Source organism: Alternaria ventricosa (genome assembly GCF_023758065.1).
Source record: "Alternaria ventricosa strain BMP 2768 chromosome Unknown scaffold_1, whole genome shotgun sequence".
Taxonomy (NCBI): Eukaryota; Fungi; Ascomycota; class Dothideomycetes; order Pleosporales; family Pleosporaceae; genus Alternaria; species Alternaria ventricosa.
Window position 1 is genome coordinate 2,240,214 of NW_026055681.1, and position 22,849 is coordinate 2,263,062.

At 51.8% G+C, this 22,849-nt stretch overlaps 7 protein-coding genes across 7 annotated transcripts; 4 read left to right on the forward strand and 3 right to left on the reverse strand.

Annotated features, from left to right (window-relative positions):
• Window positions 1-114: 114 nt before the first annotated feature.
• J4E93_000780 (uncharacterized protein) lies at window positions 115-1,149 on the forward strand (the record flags this gene model as incomplete). Its single annotated transcript, XM_049338738.1, has 1 exon — window positions 115-1,149. The coding sequence occupies one exon, from the start codon at window positions 115-117 to the stop codon at window positions 1,147-1,149; it is 1,035 nt and encodes a 344-aa protein (XP_049204623.1).
• A 652-nt stretch (window positions 1,150-1,801) lies between these two features.
• On the forward strand, window positions 1,802-2,791 carry J4E93_000781 (uncharacterized protein; the record flags this gene model as incomplete). Its single annotated transcript, XM_049338739.1, has 1 exon — window positions 1,802-2,791. One exon carries the CDS (start codon window positions 1,802-1,804, stop codon window positions 2,789-2,791), a length of 990 nt encoding a protein of 329 aa, XP_049204624.1.
• Window positions 2,792-3,982: 1,191 nt separating this feature from the next.
• J4E93_000782 (uncharacterized protein) lies at window positions 3,983-5,579 on the reverse strand (the record flags this gene model as incomplete). Its single annotated transcript, XM_049338740.1, has 2 exons — window positions 3,983-4,401; window positions 4,487-5,579. The coding sequence occupies 2 exons, from the start codon at window positions 5,577-5,579 to the stop codon at window positions 3,983-3,985; spliced, it is 1,512 nt and encodes a 503-aa protein (XP_049204625.1).
• A 4,058-nt stretch (window positions 5,580-9,637) lies between these two features.
• J4E93_000783 (uncharacterized protein) lies at window positions 9,638-10,692 on the forward strand (the record flags this gene model as incomplete). The annotated part of the gene is made up of 3 exons (XM_049338741.1): window positions 9,638-9,699; window positions 9,949-9,988; window positions 10,060-10,692. The coding sequence occupies 3 exons, from the start codon at window positions 9,638-9,640 to the stop codon at window positions 10,690-10,692; spliced, it is 735 nt and encodes a 244-aa protein (XP_049204626.1).
• Window positions 10,693-11,425: 733 nt separating this feature from the next.
• Window positions 11,426-11,817, forward strand: J4E93_000784 (uncharacterized protein; the record flags this gene model as incomplete). Its single annotated transcript, XM_049338742.1, has 2 exons — window positions 11,426-11,591; window positions 11,642-11,817. 2 exons carry the CDS (start codon window positions 11,426-11,428, stop codon window positions 11,815-11,817), a joined length of 342 nt encoding a protein of 113 aa, XP_049204627.1.
• A 4,513-nt stretch (window positions 11,818-16,330) lies between these two features.
• Window positions 16,331-19,120, reverse strand: J4E93_000785 (uncharacterized protein; the record flags this gene model as incomplete). The annotated part of the gene is made up of 2 exons (XM_049338743.1): window positions 16,331-18,517; window positions 18,566-19,120. 2 exons carry the CDS (start codon window positions 19,118-19,120, stop codon window positions 16,331-16,333), a joined length of 2,742 nt encoding a protein of 913 aa, XP_049204628.1.
• A 1,598-nt stretch (window positions 19,121-20,718) lies between these two features.
• On the reverse strand, window positions 20,719-21,763 carry J4E93_000786 (uncharacterized protein; the record flags this gene model as incomplete). The annotated part of the gene is made up of 2 exons (XM_049338744.1): window positions 20,719-21,688; window positions 21,735-21,763. 2 exons carry the CDS (start codon window positions 21,761-21,763, stop codon window positions 20,719-20,721), a joined length of 999 nt encoding a protein of 332 aa, XP_049204629.1.
• Window positions 21,764-22,849: the final 1,086 nt, after the last annotated feature.

Sequence of the window (22,849 nt, forward strand, 5' to 3'; positions counted from 1 at the left end):
CTACGCTTGGTACCCTAGAGCGCAACATGACGCTGACGTTGACGGTCTGGCTCCGAAACATGACACTTGATTCACCACCTCGGTCCTCCATGGCTGTTGACGCACGTGGGAACCATGCCAGACGGAAACGGTGCGCGCAATGAGGGGCGTGCTGAGGGAGCGGATGTGAAGCACGAGGCGGACGGCGCGTCTAGCCATAGACGCAGCAAGTCGGGAGGCATACTGGGCGCCTTCCTCAGGTCTTCCATGGATGCCATGGGGAAGGCGCCATCGACACAACTAGGCAACGACGAGGAGCACGATCAGGATGCGGAAGGTGCGAAGAGGGCGTCCTCCATCGCGACTGCCCTGCGCCAGAGCCAAGGGAGGCAGCGAAAGGGATCCCTTAGGAAAGCCGCCATGGCCAAGATGCGTGAACGGAGCAGCTCTCTGCGCAAGGCCAAAACACCCACAATCACCACCACCACGAGCTTAGACCCCTCGGACGAAGGCTCGGCTCCAGGCCGCTTCAGCTACGAGAACGCCCCCCTCAACTCTTCGTCCGACAGTGGATGGCTACCCGCTGCCCGTCTGTCCCCGTCGTCACCCGCGCTTATTTACACCCCACCCGATGGCCCTGAACGGCCAGCTCCTTCACTACTTGCATCACCCATGACGAGCCCGGTCGCGCCTTACGCTTCGACTACCGACGAAGACGACACCATGTCCTTCTACCGCCCCTCTCCCGCCGGCAATGACTTCTCCTTCAGTGGTGCCAACCAGGGCTCTGCGACATCTCTTGCACACCGCCGTTCAACTCGGAGCAACCGACGCACTTCCATCTCGGCAGTCCTGACACCTGCCGAGGCTGACCCCGATGACGAGTGGGATTACAGCGAGACGGAGTGGTGGGGCTGGGTCGTGCTCATAGCAACGTGGATTGTTTTCGTCGTCGGCATGGGCTCTTGCCTCGGAATCTGGAGCTGGGCTTGGGACGTGGGCGAGACACCGTATGCTCCACCCGATTTGGAAGACGACGCAACCCTGCCCATTACGGGCTACTATCCCGCATTGATCGTTTGCACGGCAGTCACGAGCTGGGTGTGGGTTGTCGTGGCCTGGGTTGGCATGAAGTATTTCCGCCACGCCAAAGTAGGCGTAGACGGCTAGCAGCCTCCAGAAGCAACGCACCAAAATAATCACCCACCACCGATCGCATGAACGTACCAAGGTCCTGGGAACGCCTTCTCTATTCTAGTGCTTTCGCTTAAGCGTTCCGCCATGCGCAATATCTTCTTGGGCTGAAACACTAAGCTATAATACCTCTGTTAAGACACATCATAGCCTCGCTATACCGCACTCTACGGTAATACAATTACTTCTTCTGCTATTGTTTCTTCGATACTCGCCCTAATAACTGCAGCTACCATCTCAAATATTGGAACGGCTGACAGAACAGCTGACAGTTTTGGCAGAATAAAAGCCGACGATGCCGCTTCTTTCCCGCATTGCTTGTCGTGATTCAGCGGCTTGGACCACAATCTCCGCGCCCGGCTCCTCCTCTCCACCACAATCCTGCGACCCCGTCACTCGGTAACCAGGGCCGTACTGAACATGGTGCGAACACCTCGACGACACGGTATCACCCTGCAACCTCCGATCCTGCAGGACCTGCAGCGCGGGAGCCAGGGTCCCACATGTTGGTGCAATTTTGACAGTAGTGTAAGATGAAGGCAATTTCCCTGTCCAGGCGACTTCATAAACAAAATGGTCGCCAACATGTGGCTGATAGGAGCAGATTGTATTATGCAATTGGTCTGTGATGGCCGCACCACAACGTCGTCGGGGAGGTTCCATGCTGGAGGAGCTACTACCAAGTTTACTCATCCTCAAGGGCCTGGAGTCTGGGGATATCTCGAAGAAAGACGCCGAGCTCAGTCGCGCGCTTCACGGGGTACAGCATGAACGGCGGCCGAGAACGATACCGCCCCGGAGGCCTCGTCGCGTATCCAACGCAGTGGTGACGCAACGCATCACCAACGGCAGGCCCTTTCGCTTCTTCGAACTACCGCAGGAAATCAGGGACGAAGTCTACTCACACCTCGTCGTGCGCAGAACATCGCGCTCTCTACCCATACTCGATGCCACGACCATACTCAATGACCGGAAGAAACGCCTGGCCGCACTCAAGTCACGGGAACGGCTGAACCAACGGCGACTTTCAACAGGAAAACGCCCAGTATGTCCCCGAACAGCCGAAACAGAACCACTCCTGCACTTGGAACTTCTCCGTGCCTCTCAGAGACTAGCCGGCGAAGCAACAGACTGCATGTACACCAACAACTGGTTTGCCATCTCCCTCAACAAACTCCCCGTCCCGACCTACGACATCCCACACGGCTGGGACCTGTCACGCGTCAAACGACTACAAGTTGAGCTCCAGCTAAAAGACGCTATACGAATGAACCGCTACGTCGACTGGGCTTCTTTCTTCTCCGCGTTGCCATCACTACAGTTCCTCCGCATCGTCCCAACCCTCCATCCTCGGTACTACGAATGGTCGCATCCAGAATTCCATGAGTGGTCCACAACACCATTCGTCCACAAGGCCTTCTTCAGAGAATTACTAGCCGCGATACCCGCCTATGTAGATCTGAAAATCGGGCTTGCGATGGACGATGCGAGCGATGACGTGCAGATGCAAGGCGAAGTCTTTCTGCATCGGAAGTATCTTTGGGACATGTATGCGGAGTTGGGTAATAGAGTTGATGGCGCGGGGAGGCGGATCGAAGTGGAGAGGATTGTATCATAGCATGATCATGACGGAGTGTGTTGCATTTACGAAAAGCGATTGTATATTATGGGTCTGTATCTATCGTTGTTTGGGCGCCTACGATTTTGCTTTTTTTGGTGCCGTTCAAGCGCATGCATTGGTACGATTTGTCTTTTGGGTACGTCATTGCATAGTTGTTGAATGGTGTGGTTTTAGTGCCAGCGAGAAGCTGGACACATACGTCTTGTTTATCCAATTTTCATTGTAAATGAAAGGCATACGAGCTCTTCCACAACATCCCTCGCTTGGTTGTTGGTTTTGGACGCGAAGTCCAGTCATCGTAGACTTGGGGTAGGTTTTTTGGAGGAAAGAGGGAGAAACGTAGTAAGAGGATGCATCGTACAAAGGTGCGCGGCGAATATTTTATATGCGCATGGCGACCGATGCGCTAGCATACTACATGAGAAGTCCACTCCCAGTATTTGAGATTGTGCCGTGGAGAATGCTCGACTCTTCCACTCCATGTACAGTTCATTCGATCGTTTTTGATGTTTCTCCTCACAAGCTCGGCTATTGCTTTCGAAGTATTCGTACCGAGATCAGGATTTTGAAGCGACAGCCGAGAAGTCATGCCGCAATCTGGTTTATGTCTTGGAATTCTGAAGCCGCAGTCATGATTCCTTCGTCTTCGTTTTTGGTAAAAAGGGGAAGTAGTGTGGTGTTGAAAGGACAGAGTATCGGAAGACGAGGGGTATTTATAGGCCTAGCAACTGGAAACCGAGCTCGCTGTGCCATCGTTTGGAAAGCGCTGCACGATGGACACATCGAAGGTGCACGGTCGAGTTTTGGACGTATTCCCATAGTGTTCTTTCATCATGACTTCGTTTCCTCATTCTCGGTGCGGTCAGCCTTCATTTACGCAAATTGGAACTATCCCTGCTCAGCGCGCTCATATTCATGACCATCGTGATTCTTGTTTTGGTAGGAGTCGGGGCAGGCTAGCAATGCGCTTGTTGACATGTAGCTTTTGACCAGCGGACTCAACACGTGTTGACGTTCATGACTTTTTTTTTTGGAGAACACGAGGGAAGTGTGATAAAGAAGAAGCGGAGGGAAGGCAAGTGTTGGAGACTTTATAGGCCTTAAGTCTGTCATGCGCATAGTGGCGTGGACCCCGAAAGTTGACCATAGCTCGCTGATCTTGCGAAGTATCAGCACAAAAATAACTTCCTATAATACACATTCATCTCTTTCCCTCCTCCTAACCTCAATCTGCATCATCGGATCTACAACCTTGTAGACTCCCATCTCCAATGGCTTCGACACATAACCCTCCTTCACTCTGATATCATACTTCTCCAGCACATGCGCCATCGCCATCTTCAATTCATTCCCTGCGAAAAACCTCCCCGGGCAAATATGTCTCCCACCGCCAAACACGCTATAATCAGAACCTGATTGCACGAATTGGCTGAACTTGTCGCCCGCTTCGCGCTTTCGAAGGAAGCGATCTGCGACGAAAGAGTCGGGGTCGTAGTAGTGTGTAGGAGAAAAGAGCGAGGTGGAGTCGACCATTATGTGTGTGCCTCGAGGGAGTGTAAGTCCGCTTGGGAGTTTGACGTCTTTCAGAGCGACGCGTTCCAGGGCGACTATTCGACATGTCAGTTCTTCTTTCCCATACATATCATGCACAGAGTCGTATGGAGATACGAAGGAAAGGAGGGCAATACATACCTGCGGCGGCACTCCTTCTCTGACTCTCTTTCAAGACACTATCCATCAACACCATTCCATTTGTCGCAGCGACCGAGATGCCATGCTTAGCAACCTGCTGCCGCGACTCTTCTCGCAACGGCGCGATGATATCCGGATGCGATGCCACATCAATCAGAACCTGTCTGAACAACTCGCTCGTAGTGAACATGGCTGCCATAGCAAGCGACAGCTGCAAGTCGCCCGCCTCCGCTTCTTTGCCTCCTGGCGCAGCCTGCGTCCACGCAAGCGCATCGTTCCAAACGGGTATATCTCTGCCTTCTTCCTTCGCTTCTTCAACTCGGCGTTGCCTATCCGCGAGGACGTCTCTCATGATTTGCCTCGCGCGGGCGACGTGTCTCCGGCATGCAGATGCATTGGCAGAGAAGAATCGCTGGATAATGCGTCGTAACCATGCTGGATACGCGTGCAGCTCTTCCACTGCTGAGAAATATGCCATGACATATTCCTGCACAAGTTTCAACCACTCCTCGTCTTCACACTTCTCCGGTCCAACGAAAACCGACGAAGCAGCGCACGCAATTATAACCGTTGTATCGGCATGCCAGTTCAGCATCCGCCACTCCCTCTCTTCACCCCAGTGCACACGCAATGCACTATCCAATTTTTCGCTCAGAACAGGCATAACACTGTCATTATGCCCTAGCTTCGTCTTGATGATGTCCAACAGCATGTCCCCAGACGCGTGCAACACATCTTGAGCTTCGAAACCGGGGTATCCTGCGTAGAAGTCTTGACGCACTAACTCCCTGTGATCTAGATCTCGGTTTGATTTGACGAAGTTGGTCAGAGAAGCTGGGAGGACAACTTTGTAGGCGTTGGGGAGGGCGAGGGCGAAGGGGTTGCCGGGGTGGGTGGTGAGGCCGGTGGTTAGTAGGGCGGAGGCATTGGTGGTGTAGTCATGGTTGGCTTTTCGGTCGAGGAAGTCGTTTGCGTGGGTGTTTATCACAGGGAAGGGTGGGCGGCGCCGGTGGTTCTGGATGTAGATGTGGATGCCGCCGAGGAGGGCAAATAGGGTCCAGATGCGGATGTCGTGGAGGATATCTACTATCATCTTTTGGAAACCACGAGTATTGGAATAGTCCAACTTGGAGTTAACAATATGCTTGTTGGATCTTTTCGATCTTGGACGTTCACTTTTATATCTGGGTATGACCGATGCTTGGCCGATTAGCGCGAAATGACTCATTGTATATCATACTGAGTTTGTAAACATGAACAGTGCGACTGAAGTCTGATATCTGTCAATAACAGTTGTTGTCGCTGCTCTTGCGGAGTATCAGCCAAGAATGATTTTTGCAGGCTTCGTGCAATTTGCCTCCCAGACAACTTTCGGTACACGCCCAGCTGCCTTCCGATACAAGATCTCGCCCTTGCGTTCGATCCAAAGAACATTGTAGAAGTGGTATTCCCAGCCAGATTCACTTTCTTTACCGTATTTCTTCACTTCTTTCTGCAGTTCTACTAGGGTTAGTCCGAGATCATGTAGGTCAAATATATGAGGGTTTTGTTGGCGTTGCAAGGCTTGACATGCTACTCACCCAGAAATTCAGAAGACCATGTATCATCGGCGTTTGATTCCATCGCCTGATTGAACAGAGGTCCGCCATCTCCTCCAACGTTCCAAAGATGCCCCGATCGTAAAGCCTCCGTAGACCGTAAAGTCCCCGTAGACAAGGCGACTAGCTCAATCTTATCGCCGGGCTCAGCCCTGTCACCATTCATCTGACGTAGTACGCCGGCTGGACGCCGTCTCTTGTCTTCCAGACATACGAGATAACACATTTCTGATCGTGCTGGCTCACAGGCAAATCGACGAAGTTGGAATACCGATGGCCCAATATAGAAGCCTGGGCCACCAGGACGATGTCCCGCTTTGAGGGCGGCTTTGATGCGAAGTGATGCCGTACTTGTTGTGCACGAGAGGAATGGCCAGTTTTTTCGAAGCTGCAATACAGAACGCGAACCAGCATCTTGGCGTTCTCTTGATGATCCAAGTTCGCTCTGACGACTAGATGGTTGTGTGCCAGGGGGTACAGCGTTCCTATCGAGAGCAAGTTCTTCGCGCGTGGGTAGAGAATCACATTCGTCAATGCGCGACGTGTGCTGCATATCTTCGGACAAAGCATACCACTGCACAAGTCGGTGTGTTTGCCAAGTCGATGGAGTAGGGCTGGTGGTTTCCCCGAGGTCATCTTCCTCAAGGTTGTCGAACCTCGAACGGAGGTTGTGAGGGTCCACCGGGCATTGCCAACCGCACCATGACCATGATGGTAGACTTCTTCTTGGTGCAACAGTACCTCCTTCTTTGGCCACTCTACGGCTTGCTGTACTGTAAGGTTGCCATAGCAGCGCGAGGTCTAGGAATGCACAGGGAAGGCCGCTGACGAAACCAGAAACGAAAGTACGCTCAAGTGTACTCAACACGCCAGATATCGCCGGTAGCGCGTCCTGCGGGTACGTTAGGTCGCGACTGTTGTACAAGCTAATCATATCGATATACATGTCGAGATCGGGCCGAGACATGGTGGATATCTGCCGAGCGGTGTCGTAGTACGGTCTGATGAATGAAGTACTTGGTGTGGATTCTGGGGTGAGATCATCCCTGTTCCAGACGCATCGCTGGCAATCCCAAAATACGTTTCCATCAAGGAAGACAATGACTCTCTTCGATAGCATTTGTTCCTGAAAGGTCCATCCACGAGTGGCCCATTTTGTTTCAACAAGCTGGTTATATAGTCGTTCGGTAGTAGGATCTAGGCTGTAAATATAACGATTGATCGATTTCCGTGTGTTCAGGTGTCCCGACGCGGTCGCGGCAATTATGGTCAGGTACGCGCCAGCGTATATCTCCCCCATGTTGTCAACCTGATCGCGTGTTCTCTCACTATCTTGCACGATACATAGGCAATCAACCCACAGATATCTTCCCTCATACTTCTGTACAAGGACAATCGCGTCTTTCACCGTTTGTGGAAGACATACAAGTATATCCCCTTGCAGATAGCCCCGCTCTTGAAACCGAGCTAGGTTCTTCTGTGTTAGCATCAGTCTCTCGGCCATGGGCACATCAGTGCTTGCGTCTGCGGCGACCCATACATAGCTCAAAGCTATGTATTTAGACACGTTGTGACCGGGTACTAGACAACCTTCTGCCGTGTCAATGACCCAATCAGGAATCCGGTGAGGCAGTCGGTCCTCAACAGGTGACGGCACACAGCTTTTACCGTGCTGCCGGGTGCATGACCTTTCCCAGTGAGCAAGATACCGAGCGTCAATCTCGAGGCCACTGTGTTCTTCTAGATCTCGATGAAGTCGATCATCGCCGCGTAGTAAGTCCACAGCCTTCGAATGTCCGTACTCAGCCGCCCACATGAGTGGCGTGATTCCTTCATTGTCTTTTGAGTTCAAGTCCACGTTACTCACGCCTAGTAACGCTTTCACGATTGGTTCGTTCCCATACCGTGCCGCATGAGTCAGTGGAGTTCGACCGGTCGACTTTTCCTTTGCTTCTATATCCACTTGCCCTGTCTCAATCAAAAGTATGACAAGTTCTTCGCATCCGTTTCCAATAGCCCACCAAAGAGATGTGTGGCCTTGCTCATCACGAGAGGCAGGATTGACCTTGCCAGTTTCTAGCAAACCCCGCAATATCGTGAGATCTCGGGGCTTGTTTTGTGCGGCCCATAACAATGGAGTTCGGCCACTCGTGTCCCTCGAGTCTGGGTCAACGTGTTTGTTGTCCAGCAACATTCTCACGATTGTGTTGCATCCCTTGCCAGCAGCGTACGATAGGGGCGTTCGGCCGTTTGCATCTCGAGAGTCTGGGTCTACCCTGCTGCTCGAGAGAAATTTCTCAACGATTGCGTCGCTCCCCACTTCCACCGCATACGACAGAGGCGTTCGACCTTCGTTATCTCGAGAGTCTGGATCCACCCTGTCGCTCTCGAGAAGCATTGATACAATCGCTTCACGCTTCTCACCTGCAGCACGCGACAAAGGCATGCGTCCTTTCGGGCCACGCAGATCCGGATCGACTTTGCCGCTAGCAAGAAAGACCTTCACGATCGCCGCGGATGCCCTGCTTGCCGCATACATGAAAGGGCTGAGTCCGTACTGGTTTTGTTCGTTCGGTCTCGCACGGTTGCTTTCAAGCAGTTCCTGCAACATAGCCTCATCCTCAATCTGACCCTGCGCTATGCACCCCAATGTCCATTGGTAATCGGGTTCTCTTGTTACCAAGTTTCTTTTGCTGTTCATGATCCCCATCTTCACTATTGACCACCCACACTTCTCTTACATGTTTGTCGCACGGCTAAGTCGTGCGATAGCCCGGAATGTTGTTTCAATTTTATTCGTGGCATGCGGTTTACCGTAGAACCGGTGATGGTATTCTTCAAATTGGTCACGGGCGTTGGCGGTGAATAGGGAACAAAGCTGGTGATAGCACGAGACAAGCTTGGCAGAATCGGAGCGGGCCCGCTTAACTCTTGTGTTCCTGTCGCGAGCTGTCAGCGGGAAGTGCTTACCGGCGTTGACACAGCCGGCATCTTGTTATTGGCTTGCTCATAAACGTGCCAAGCTATGCGCATCGCAGGCGCCTCAGGCCTTGTGCCTGCCGTCAGTATACGTTAGTCTCTCTCACTTCGCGTGACCGTTCGCGCCTGGGACCATCATTTTACGACTACCATTGAGTGGCACTTGCTCCCGCTCCTGCTACAGAATACGGTACCCGGAAGCGGAATGACCGGTCGACTTGCAGCCGCTCTCCAGTAGAGCCGGAATTGTCGTGTTCTCCTATCGTGATCCTGAGCTCGGGGGCTGAGTATCAGCCCCGGCGCTAGACATTAGCGCTAACTTCGGGATAATCCCGGACGCGTCCGATAGGTGAACGCCGATTAGGTGGACCTGAACGCCGACAGAAGCAGGAGTACTGCTGAACAACCAGACAAGATATATCATGGCAATTCTGCGATAGAACGCTGATAAAACCCACTGATCACGCAGTGAAACAGGCTGATGCTGATGTCCCAGTAGTAACGTGTCAAGGGTCAGATCTGTCTTCTGTCCCGCACGTCTGAACAACCACAACACACCTTCGGACTTGTCAACATGCGCATACACGTGTTTGATGTTGCTGCGAGCAAGCACGCGAGCTTCTTTGCACCGCGCAGGTACCTGTCGACATTGTCCAGCGTTCCGTCGTATCAGCATCCCCCAGATGTACTCATAGCTTCGCGCCGGCCCTCGATACATGCAATCGCGTTGCGAACTGAGCGACCGGCAACCACCACAATCAGCGTTGCTTCTCGCCAATACCACCCCAATTTTCCTCTAAGCGTCACTTCTAGTCCATCGCCACTAACTTCTTCGTTCGCCGGCCTAAAAGTAACATTTCAAGTATTTCACTGACAGCATTGCAGGTACACCACGGCTTTCGCGCTCTTCGAGGCTTTGTGGGAGGTGAGTCTATACTGCTACCACACGGGCATACGCGACTTTGGAAACATCGTGGTCACTAACAGTTGCTCCAGGCCGGCATCACCGTCTGCTTCGTCAATGTGGGCTCAGACCATCCGTCTATCATCGAGGCCATCGTCAAGGGCAAGAGAGAGCGGCCAGGCAAATGGCCCCGATTCATAACCTGCCCATCCGAGATAACAGCTATTTCGATGGCAGATGGCTACGCGAGGATATCTGGCCGGGCGCAAGCTGTCGTAGTCCATGTCGACGTGGGCACGCAAGCGCTTGGACAGGGCCTACACAATGCAAGCGTCGGGCGGGCGCCTGTGTTCATCTTCGCCGGAATGTGTCCCTACACTGAGGCTGGAGAGACGACGGGGTCACGAACAGAGTATATGCACTGGCTGCAGGAAGCGCCTGATCAGAAAGCTATTGTCCGCCAATATTGCAGATATACTGGCGAGATCCGGACAGGCCTCAACGTCAAGCAGACCGTTGCACGTGCGCTGCAGTTTGCAAACAGCGGACCCAAAGGACCAGTCTATGTTGCAAGCGCACGAGAAACACTTGCGGAGGTAATCGAGGAGCCTTACCGGTTGGATCAGGAACAGTGGAAAGCCGTCGGTCCCAGTGCTCTGCCAGCTGATGCGGTTGAAAAGGCAAGTTCTACATCTATACGCTTGCAAGACATCCTACTTACATGATGTGTTTACTCTTTAGGTAGCACAGGACTTGGTCGGGAGCAAGCGCCCACTGGTAATCACAGGATACTCAGGAAGAGACAGGCGTTGTCCCGAACAACTGGTCGCTCTGGCAGATCTCATCCCTGGCTTGCGAGTGCATAACACTGGAGGCAGCGACCTTTGCTTTCCTTTCTCACACCCGGCTTCGCAAGGCTTCCGTCTTAGCACCGATGAATGCACACGCGATGCTGACATGATCTTACTCCTCGACTGCGACGTCCCTTGGATTCCATCGGTAAATCCGCCACCGAGAGGCACGCGCATATACCAGATCGACATCGATCCTCTGAACGAACGCATTCCAGTCTCCTTCTTCCCAGCGCATGGACAGTGGAGGGCTGAATGTTATACTGCATTGAAACAAATTCTTTCCCACATCACGACCTCTCCCTTACATGGGACGCTACAATAGCCTTCATTCCTGGAACGCGAAAAGGTTCTTGCAGATAGGCATAAAAAGAAACTCGTTGAAATCGCGGCACGATGTCACTTGGGCGACGAGCAATCTCTTGGCGCGAGCAACATTGGCCATCTTCTCAAACAGATTCTTCCGGACACAACGTTATTCGTGGTCGAGGCTGTGGCATGCGGGCAGCTTCTCTCTGATCAAATTCAGGCCGATAGACCTGGCCGTTGGATCAATTGCGGGGCAACTGGTATTGGCTGGAGTGATGGCGCAGCACTGGGTGTCAAGATGGCCACAGACGATGCGGCCGTCACTGCGGATAGTGCGCATAAGCCGACGCTCATCTGCCAGGTTGTTGGAGATGGCAGCTTCATGTGCGCGGCACCTTCGAGCGCGTTGTGGGTCGGTGCCAAGTACAAAATATCCATCCTCACGATCGTACTCAACAATGGTGGTAGGTCTGCTATTAAACACTTGCTATACGTGCGCTGACATTCTTAATAGGCTTCAAGGCTCCCAAGAACTCAACCGCCTTGGTATATCCCGATGGATTGAATCAGGGAGCGACTGATGAAGAGATGAATATCTCCTTCAGACCATCTCCAAACTATGCAGCACTCGCAGAAGCAGCTGCTGGAAGCCAGAGTTCGAACGCCTCGACGCAGGATCTGGATCAGTAAGTGGAAGGCGTACAGGTAGATTCCGTAGCGTCGTTGAGGAAAGAGCTGGGTAAAGTCTCACGGCGAGTGCTAGAGGCGAAAAAAGGCATGTTGATAGAGGCTTTGATAACCCAGTAGGTCGTACTGGATGTGATAGGTGGGATGGGTCATGACTTTTCGAAGTCCCACGCCTAGCATTGTTTTCACTTCTGCGTGTCGAGTGGCCAATTCGGCTGGTTTCCACATGTCAATGGTATGTATTGACCGGCTACGCCTGAGCGCATTTCACCGCCCCTACTCGTCGACATGCTGTTTTCGAGTGCCCACTGTATGCATGTTCTCTTACTGCGTCCTGGCGCATACGAGCAAAACTACAGGGCTTTCAGTCAGACAGAAGTAGTTGATGATAGCTACAATTAGGTATCGGAGGCATAGTTGACACTGGTCTTCATGAAAACACCTCGATACGAACCGAAGTCATGGCTACCACATTTGGCGGCGCATTCACTGCTGCCGAAGTGGTCCTGATATCACAATGGCGCTGGAGAGCTTCCGTTACCTGTTTTAAAAGCGAGCGTTTTCGGTAAATGGGTTTCGCACAGATTAAGCGATTGCTATTAGAGAAAATTACCGCAGGGATCGATTTTACGGCATGCTTGCGCGAGAGCAGCACATTGATACCTCTGCAAAGTGTTTTGGAATACGAGAGCTGAGCTCCAGTACTGGATAGTGCGTACGCAAGCATCAATCGCTATAGCACCCGAAAGAATATATGGAGATGCCGCGGCTTTCAAGATCATGTCAGTCTTTTCTTATCCTTAAGTGATTTTCGACGAGAATCTCCCGGGCAAACAGATCCGACAAGTAGGGCTATCCTTTTGGTCAAGTGCTACGTTTTCGACGCCTTGAGGAAAGGAAATGCCCGTGTCGCTAGGGTTGCTTTAGTAGCAGAAGTCCGCAACATGCGGTTTCCATTGTAAATTTTGAAAGTCTGGACTCAGTCATAGGGATTGGAGATTACCCTTTTTGGTGTTTTGGGAACAGGTGAAGAATGTATGAGGAAAGAAGCTGAGGGCCAGTAGAGAGGTCTTTGTACCCGCTCCAGCTGACCTACAGCTTTCACATGGTCTTGTTGAATCCTGATTTCAACCTCCGGAACGGCTTGGCGCAAGTCACTCTCCCAACATGATCTGGGCCAGGAAGTTTTTCGAAGTGTGTATCAATACACATATATTTAGAACCCGAGCGCGGAAGCAGTGCGTCTTACAGCTCATGATCAGCTCCATCTCAGCATGGGGGCGAAATGTGTGGCTTTGGAAAGTTGTACAGTGTCTCCACACATGCACCACCTTTTTGCCTTCTTCTGAATAGAAACAGACATGAAAGAGTAGTGTAAGTGTTTATAGTAGCCAGAAGCACTTCACCCATAGCATATTCGTGTAAACGTTTCGAAAAAGAGCTCTCATCGAACGACGTGGTATGTCGTTTTAGAGAAGAAAGCTAGAGTGAGGGCAATAGAAAGGAAGAAAGAGGAGTGTGCGGATGTAGACTTTACATCGTAGACCAGGCTTCTTTCTGGGCTTTGATAACGTGCGCTCAGCGCTTCCCACATGTGATCTTTTTTTGATACTTTTCGTAGCGGATGGCTAGGGGCAAGTTGCTCCAATGTTTTTAGAGGTCAGACAGTCTCTTTCCATGAAACGGCATCTTTGTCATTTCGAAAAGGAACGCCCATAGCCGCCAGAGAAACATGTTTTAGAAAAAGAGAGCAAGGCTTTGGTATGAAAGAGAGTGATGGAAGGAGCTGGCGAGTTGGGGTTTATATCTCTACCTGGGCATTTTTCCATCGCCACATTCTTCAGAAGCTCCTTTGTGAGAGGACGCACCGGACGTTTGCGCACATAAAAGTATGCGATCTTGCTTTCCGAATGCGAGTACCCATCAAAGCTACCGTTTAGTGTTTGCTAGCGACTGGCGAATCTCCGCACATACAACCTTTGGGAAAAGTTTTGGAAAACAGACTCGCATATGTATAATACCTTGTCACTTTGAAGAGACAGGCGAAAAGCTGGTGTAAGAGGAGTGAGAGGCAACAGAGTGTGATTTTATATCTCAACCTTTTCCCCATATTCTTGCATGAAGCGAACGGCGAGTGTATTTTGGAAGACCAGGAGACGTCTCTACACATGGGTGGCTAGTGCGTGACTTTCTAAAAGCAAAAGCTCGTGGCGATGTAGAAGTAAGTGTTCGAAGCGGGGGATCTTTCGACATGCCGAAATAGTCGCAAGTTTTTGAGAAACAGAGTCTCATACGATGACGACATCAAGTGTTTGGAAAATACCAGGTAAGTGATGGTGTAAGAGAGAAAGATCAGAGGCGAAGAAAGTGCTTATAAATCCTAATTGTGGACTGGACACACAGTCTTCGCTCATTACAAGAATACCAAGTGCTTTCGCAACATTTCTTGATTGATACCGACATTCAGGTTTTTCTCACATGCCTTCTGGGAAACGCCGTTTTAGATCGACGAGCGGGACCCATGAACAATATCGACATGAATTTTAAGATAGAAGACAGGTAGTAGTCATGTTTGGGCGACTACTCCTCGCTCTCGCACATCCAGCTTAGCCCGATGATTTTTGAGAAGGACGAGACACTCTCACATGATAGTTACATTGGCAGCTTTGGGAAGCGACAGGCACCGCAGCTTATAAACATGCTGTCAGAACCATTTTGGAGAACACAGCAAGTACGGTAGTGGTAAGAAGAAAGGAGAAAGACAGGTGAGAAGTAAGAGGCTTTATATGCTGCGAGAGCCATCGATGACCCTGCTTTGTTCTTGATTGTGGGAAGAAAGACTCCACACCATGAAAGTGATGGTTGAATATTTGATCGAAGCACAGGTGCCAGCACATATGGAAAGTGGCAGTCTGCTTCCAGCTCACAGCCTCTCCATGAGATTGGCGTAGCTGAATTTTGTATATGGCGGAGGGGAGGGCAGAGACAGCCATGTAATAATCCGTGATTGTTTTTTGGTTCGTGACTTCAGGATTACTTTCAGGCGGACGCGCCATCACCCACTCTGGCCAGCTTTTTGGGGAAGACACCGCAGACATTCTGCTATTTCATGGAGCTTTTGGAGAAAGCCACAACAACGTGTGGAGTAAAGGATAGAAGCCCAGAGGCGTAAATGAGAAGTATTTATATGCTCCGAGAGTCATGTCACATCCATGTGGACGTTTTCAGAGCGAGGCGGAGGAAGCGCGGAACATGCAGCCCTAACTTTGAGTTTTGATAAAACAGACCAGCTCGCCACATTATAGCATTTCCTCACACTTTTCAGAGCCACAGACTCTCCATGCCTCATTGCAATTCATGATTTGATAAAGAGCAACCAGAGAGCCAGGGACAGACATAGTCCTTGTCAACTTTTGCTTTCGAAGTCCATAAATCCAGGTCTTCCTCTGGACAGCAGATCATGCCTTAGGCTTCTGAGTATTTTTTGAGAAGAGAAGTCTTCTCCATAGGGAAGTCATCCAGTCGTTTTGGTAGATAAAACAGGAAGTTGTGGAATGAAGAACACAACTCTCGCAGCGAGAAGAGAAGACTTTATGCAACCTTGAGAACCATGACAGGCAATGGATGAGCTTTTCGAGAGGAGCAGGAGAGCGCCGCAACATCAATCTTGCATGATTGGCTTTCTGGATCTGGCTTCTTTGTCGTGAATCGGAACGCCGCCTCTCTCTCTCTTCATGATCCAGCTTCAACTTATTTTTGATCTTCTTGGCCCTTCTCATGCCATAATGTCAATGTGCTTTTCGGTATAAGTGTAGTCGCAGAGCGGAACTGGACATGGCTTCCGTGCATAGTTGTTTTGGTACCCAGAGAGGAGGGCAGACTCCGCACTCCATTCCTCAATGGTTCGTTATGTTTTGTACCACGCAGCCTCTCATGCGAAATTTCCATGTTCCTTTTTGGTATAAAGGCGCAGTGGCAGAGGAGAAGTCGACATGGGTTGTTGGAGGCGGCATTTTGGATATTCATTCCAAACGGTATTTTTGTTTTCGAGCAGGCGGCTTATCACATGCACCATAGATACATAGATTTTGGAAAAGGTTCTTGCTCCATGCCCAAAACGTATTGACTTTTTGGACACAAGAGGAGGAAGTGTGGAATGAAGAAATCAGGTCTGGGGCGCAGAGGAGGGGCTTATATACCCGTAGTTCGAGTTGAAACTCACGTGCGCGACCCCGTAGCTCCGCAGTCTCGATCAGCGATAGTTGCTCACATGACAAACAGACCAATGCGAGACGTCAGATAAGATGAAGTTTTAAACGGTAGTAATTGATATTCAGCTCATCTCATGAGCCCACACACTACCAAGCAATATAAACGCCACAGTGAGGCCAGCGTCTTCAAGACACCACCACCATCACCAATGCCATGCTAAGATTCCATCTAAATAGATATAAAGAAAAAGACATTACAGGAATTTTGAAACTTCATGCTCACGACCCTAGCTTATACGGGAGTTCTACTCCCTCTTAAACTGCTGCTGAAACCCACCCTGCTGCGGCGACCCCGGACTCCTATACGGGTTATTATTCGATGGGGCGCGTTGTGGCGCATTCGCATTGATATCCCACCTCCTTTCACCCTCGTCTTCTTCGACTTGTGGAGCGCGGGGTCGGCTGCGCGAGCGAGGTGGTGGAACCATAGTCTGGTATGAGTACTCTTCTACCTGGCCCGTGGAAATGGAACTAGGCGATCCGGGTGCAGTGCTGCGGGGCATGGATGGTAGAGGGAGGGGGCCGCCTGGTGGAGGCGCATACGTGCTTTGGCCACCGGAGGGTACTACGTGGAGTGGGAGAGGGGGAGGCGGGTTCTGGCGAGGTGTATCGACGGAGACGCGCGAACCGAATGGCGAGAGTGTTGTGCCGCCCTTTCGCTTTCCGGCGGAACTGGCCTTGCGGAGGAGACCGCGGACTTCGTCGAGATCAGGTCTTTGGTCTGTGCTGGGACGGCCAATGGTGCTGGAGTCGTCGCCGCGGGCTTCCCAGGTATCGTCGCGGATGGTGTCTAGACCTGGCTTCCTGTTGTTGAGCGCGGTAATTGCATTTCCTTCGGTTCCGACGCCCAAGTAGTCAGTGCCAGAAGTCCTGCCGGTGTCCTCTTCCTTGGGGTTGAGTGGCCGTAGACGACCGGCATCAGCGCTGGCCTTGTATTTCTCGTACGCTGCGACAGCCTCGGCGGGCGGGACTGCGACGGACCAGGTGGGCTTGTCTTGCGAGCCAAGAGCAGCGTCGCCTCCAGCAGGACCATTGATCGGGACCTTGCGCAAAGCGACAACGAGCGCGCACATGAACTTGGATCGTCGAGACGCGCGGAGAGACTCGTTGGACCAGTTGCTCTTGTGGCGGATCTCGACACGGAGCTCCAGCTTGTTCATCTCAGCAATGCTGACAACCTCGATGTCAATATCAGAGTGGAACTCGCGGGCGTTAGCCGGATCGCGAACGAAGCTCATCATCTCCATCTTGAGTAGATTGATGTCCTCAAATGAGGTGCCGAAGTCGCAGAACACCGAAACTTGTTCTCGCATGGCCTTGCTTCGTGTGATGTTCTCCACCCACAGCGAGTTCAGGACAATGTTAGGTATTTGGACAGTCTTTCCGTTGGTGACGCGCTTGAACACGGTGTAGAGCAGTGCGATGTGTTCTACAGTGAGCTGCTCGGTGGTAATGTCGACGCGATCGCCGATATCGTACGGGTGCTTGACGAAGAGGAAGATGCAGGAACCGAGGACTTCCTGGGCGGTCGTCGCGAATACGAAGGAAAGCGATAGGAGGGCGGTCGCGGATGTAGCGAGAGTGGTGCGGAAAGCCGGCGCGAGGAAAGCGACGAAGACGAAGATGCAGACAATGACAGCGATAGTCATGATAAGACCGTCAAGAGCGTTGATAGCTTGGTCGACATCGTGCATACTGGAGTTGATGGACTTGCGCTGTCTAGCGTAGTCAGTCACAGTCAAGATCATCTCTTCCAAACTGATGTCGCCGTTTCCGTCGCGGTCGATTGCAGCGAAGCACTCTTCCGCCTCTTCCTGACGACCAGGACCCATGACCTCGACAAGATCCTCCAGGTAAAGCTCGTTCTTGCCTTCGACGACCATAGACATCCAGATACGCCTAGCCAAAGCTTCGGCACTCTTGTTCCTCTCCAAAGCAGTCAAGACGACGGAGTGAGCAGAGTTGGGGTCGAAGACCTTTTTGCCGGTGATTTCGGAAGCGATTGTACCAAAGACGGATGTGATCTTATCACCAATGCGACCAGCGTCTCGGCCAACTTCTTGGATGAGACGCATGGGAGTGCGACTGCCTGAGCGACCATGCTTAGCAGTACCCTTGCCCTTGCTGCCAAAACCGAGATCCAGAATTGTGTCCTGGATGATGTAATCCTCCTCTGCGAACTCGTTGCAGTAGGCGGGGAAAAGCGCTCGCGAAGTGTCGTAGAGGATACCGAGGAGGTAGATGTTGCGCTTCGACTCCTTGATCTTGTCATCAAACTGCTTGCGGTGGTAGCTGATACTGATGAGCTGGATCAAGACGCGTTCGGCGAGGATGATGATGGTACAGACGAGGAGAGCAAGCAGAACCGACTGCATTGTGCCGATCCATCCTGGATAGTTCTCGCCAGTTCTGCCAGCAACAGGTCGGATAAGCTAGACGGAATTAGTGGCTGATAGTTCAAGTAATTTGACTGAACTTACTGCAGGGAATGTAGCCTGATTGACAATCATCCAGAAAACGAAGGACAGAGGCTTTTCGAGAGCTCTCAAGAGCAGCGCATATTTCTTGACACCAGGGCTGACCACACCGATGAGGAATTCGAAGATGTTGGGGAGGAAGTGTGCCACAATCTTCATGACCCAGAAACTAAGCCAGATGATCTCGATCCAGATCCAGAACTTCTTCTGGCCTGTGCCGCCGATTGAACCTGTGATTGTGCCGGTTTGCGAGAGAATGATAGGAATGGCTAGTAGGAGCGCGACCGGAGCGACATAGATCATGTAGCGCGTGACGATGCTCCAGTTCAGGATCTTGGTGTAAATCCTGCCCATGCGATTGAGAGCTGTCTTCTCTTCATGGGGGCGGGGAGGCAATGGCGCTCCTGTCCTGGAGTCCACCGGCGCCAGAGCCACCTTCCTGCGTCCCCGCGAGAACATGTGTGACTTCTCCGACTTCTCATTGCCGGACGTAGGCGACGATTGCGTGGGGGTGTGACTGACGACAGTCTGGAGGGGGATATCGCCGCGGTTCTCCATGTTTCCGTTGTCGAGAGGCTGGAAACCGTGGTTGGAGAGTCGAAAGGACCTCTGAGAGGAGGCTCGTTTGCTTGTCATGTAAAGGAAATCTAGTAGTTGTTCGTGGGTGCCGATTCGTCACTGCGAACGCGCAGGCGGGGTATTGTGGGTATTGTGAATAGGAATGCAGATCCCGGAGTGTTTTGCCAAAACGAAGCTGGCGGAAGAGTGTGCGTCGAGCACTTCCTTTTTGAGAGCCGTTTGAACGAGTAGTACAATAGAGACGTGTAACGACAGCGATTGAACGAAGGCCTGCCGTCGATTCTCTGTGCAAGGTAAGGAAACAAAGAGATAGAGGAACGAGCGAAGAGGCTCTCGGGACACAATAGCAGAAAAGGCAGGGTGGGAGAGCGAGTGAAGAAAAGTAGCAGTGCAAGGAGTTACTTTGACGAACAACGCCGCGCGCCGGTCCCCAGACCATGCTAGCTGGATGCAGGGAGGGGGTAGCGGGAAAAGCCACATGCCACTGAAACCGCTAGCTACTCGCCACAGCGAATCACCGAGAGCAAATATCGTCACCGCTGGCTGCACATAAAACTGCCTGGCCATGCTCTAATTACCGTTGTTCTGCACACATCGGACAGGCTGTTGAGCAGCGACTTGTGTATCGTCGTTGGTGAGGATGTGGTCTTGGTTGAGCCTCATGCAGCGATGAGCATGATTCACCCGATCGGCCATCCCTGCCGTTGATCGGTTCTGGCCAAAATACAAGGTGCAGATGCAGGTACACGCGTATCGATACGCCCAACAGAGGGAAAAAATTGTGTCCAGCTCGTACAATCGCGATCGCGTTCAGCATCGCCGGCCGAACATTCGGATTACACCGTCCAGAGTTCAGCCGACGAAAAAGCAACTAATCCCTTTGTTGCAGGGCAGCCAGGCCGCGGAAACCCCAAAGACGATGTCGCATGTCTACCATAGGTCCACAGCTCGCCTATTTCCGAGCATCCTGGTGGAGATACCCCAAATCGAGAAACTGTCCACGTAATCCCTTACCCCCTGTTGAGGCTTGCATCGTGCCTGCCCAGACCGTTTCAGCCACACGCATCGAGCATGTCAGGTACATTTGGCCGTTGAATGGCTGCGAACCCTGTGGCGGTGAAATGAACCTTTCTTTCCAGGAGTCAACGGCGACATTCCCCACCAGCGTGTTCTGCTGCGATCGTGACAGCTGTCCGGCAAACGCGAGACGGAATGGGGCTATTCTTAGCTTTTGCGGATCCGCGGCGAAGCTTCTTATGATCAACCACTAGATGTCCCCACAGCCAGGGTCCAAACAGAACCGTCGTCGATGCTAACATGTTAGGGCTCCAGAGTTTGTGTTTATATTCACGATCGATACGACGAATGGGGAATCTCACCATGACGTCGATTTTGCGGGTGCGACATGCACGAGTTTCAGCCATTGATCAACACGGCCATGACGTTGTGTTAATCACCATGACAGCACTGAACACAGCATTGCACAAGCACCCGGATGCTCTTCAAAGATCTCCAAACTATACACGGACCCATTTATGAGTCGCATCAATGATTCAGGCATATGACAGATCATCTCTCTAGCTATTCCCGCAAAGCGCAATACCAGCCACAACACAAAACCCCCAATTCCACATCGTCGCACTGACCAAATCATCTACATTCAGCACCCCAACACCCAGCCCCATCAAAGTCTCCCAAATCTCATCCCTCTTGCCAATCGGCCAGTTGGGAGTACCCCAGTACCTACTCTTCAACCCCTTCGCTCTCGCTGCTTCAACCTGCTGCTTGACTGTTCCAACCTGTTTTGGCGACATACTTGCAAACCACAGCTTGCCTACTGCGTCGCTGAGGGCGGCGGATGCGTAGTAAGAGTTTGTAGTGTTGTACTTCGCATCTGAAACAGAGCGCAGTGGTGCGTCGAAGAAGATGTACCGGTTTGTCATGGACTGAATGAGGTCGAAGGGGGCGTTTCCAGTGCCGACGACGGTAAGTGGGCCTGTATGGAGAGTTGAGCCGTCGTAGTACGTTAACCAATCTTTGGATCGGAGGGCAGCGAGTTGCGAGAGGAGGACTGGCCATGTTGCTGCCGGGTCGGATTTGAAGTCGATGAGTAGGACGGTGGTTGCGCTTGGGTCCATGTCGAAAACGCCGGTCTTTTTGTCTGGCTCTGAGGCTGTTGTGGCGTTTCGCTGTTCGAGGATGTTCACAAGTGGGTCGATATATAAGCTCTTCAGCGTTCGGTCGCTGGTCGTAGACTTCCAAGAATGACTGACTCGTAGCTCGCCATCTTCTGTTAACCAGATGTCTGCTTCGATACTGGTACATCCCGCCGCGAGGGCAGCATAGAGGGGTACAGAGCGCCAGTAATCATTGTGGGAGTGACAGCTTTTGGTCACGATGTCACGGCTGAAGTCATCTCTCCAATCGGATTGGAATGCCTTGGCTGCTTGCGGCTCTTGCCAGGTATCGACGATGTGCTGAAGGCCACTGTTCTTTGGGGAAGGGGCGAGTCGCTTCAGCAGTATGGAGACAAAGGTGATGTAAACACTGATGTATGTTAGTCTCTTCTCGCACTTCGGCTAGATCTTCTTACCCTCCAGCAATAGTACCGAAGATGGTCATGATAACAGCAATGATCCCAAACCAAAGAACACAACGTCTTCTCCGTTGCTTTCGGTGGGCTTCGGTCTCACCAGGTCGACGCGACAATAACCCGCACCTGTTCAATCTCTTCCACCAGTGCTGCGATGCAGTACGTCGATGTACTTGCCGCTGATGCTCTAGCTCCTCCAGACTCATCGGACTAGACGTTTGACTGACAGCGTCATTTTCATCATCGCGATACGTCCGTGCGGTGGTATCTCCACGAGCCATGTCTGTATGGAAAGGCTGTAGTTCTGTTGCAATGTCTGCTCTCGACATGGAATGACTGCGCAATGGTCAGACACAACACCACAAAGGAGAGATGCTTGTGAGACGATATAATCAAGTTGACATATTGGTTTGGATTGGAGGTAGTACCCGTGTGAGTGACAAACAGGTACAGTGCAGAGTTGCACCAGGTAAGCCAGCGCTAACCAGACATGGCAAACCACGATATGGTCTCACCTCATATAGTGGTGAAAGGAAGTTGAAATCCTGTTTCTCACGTACCTTTTGCTGTCACTCCCTCACTTTGAGCTCGTTGTCTTCCGCTCTGGCATTACATCTACATCACAAACACACACTCTTTCATATACACCTCGCCCTTCACTCCGCCCCGACTCAACACCATCCAAATACATCTGCCTGATCGTGCGTAGACAAGGAGCCCTCGCACAGCATGACACTTACGTCCCAGGCTTTCCGCAAGGCACCTACTTTAGCATCTATCTCCTCCACCAAACCACATCATCGCGACCTAGATTAGCACTTCACCATTGCCGCTTTGGGACAATGAACCGTCAGTTTGGGACCAAGCGCCATCACTATCACTTACGCCCCGTGAGATCATTCGTAAGCCTTCACATCTACACCTCTACTCATACGATGAGATACCGCCTTGACGAAGGGCAGGAGGGCTCACGACGCGCGGCATTCTGTATTGCAGACACATCGAACTCTCTATTGCAGGCGCCTTGAACTGAGGTCCCGTTCGGTTATACGACCGCGGATATGCTTCGTCCGGATGCGAATGCCATAACTATAATGGATGAAAGGGGGAATGTA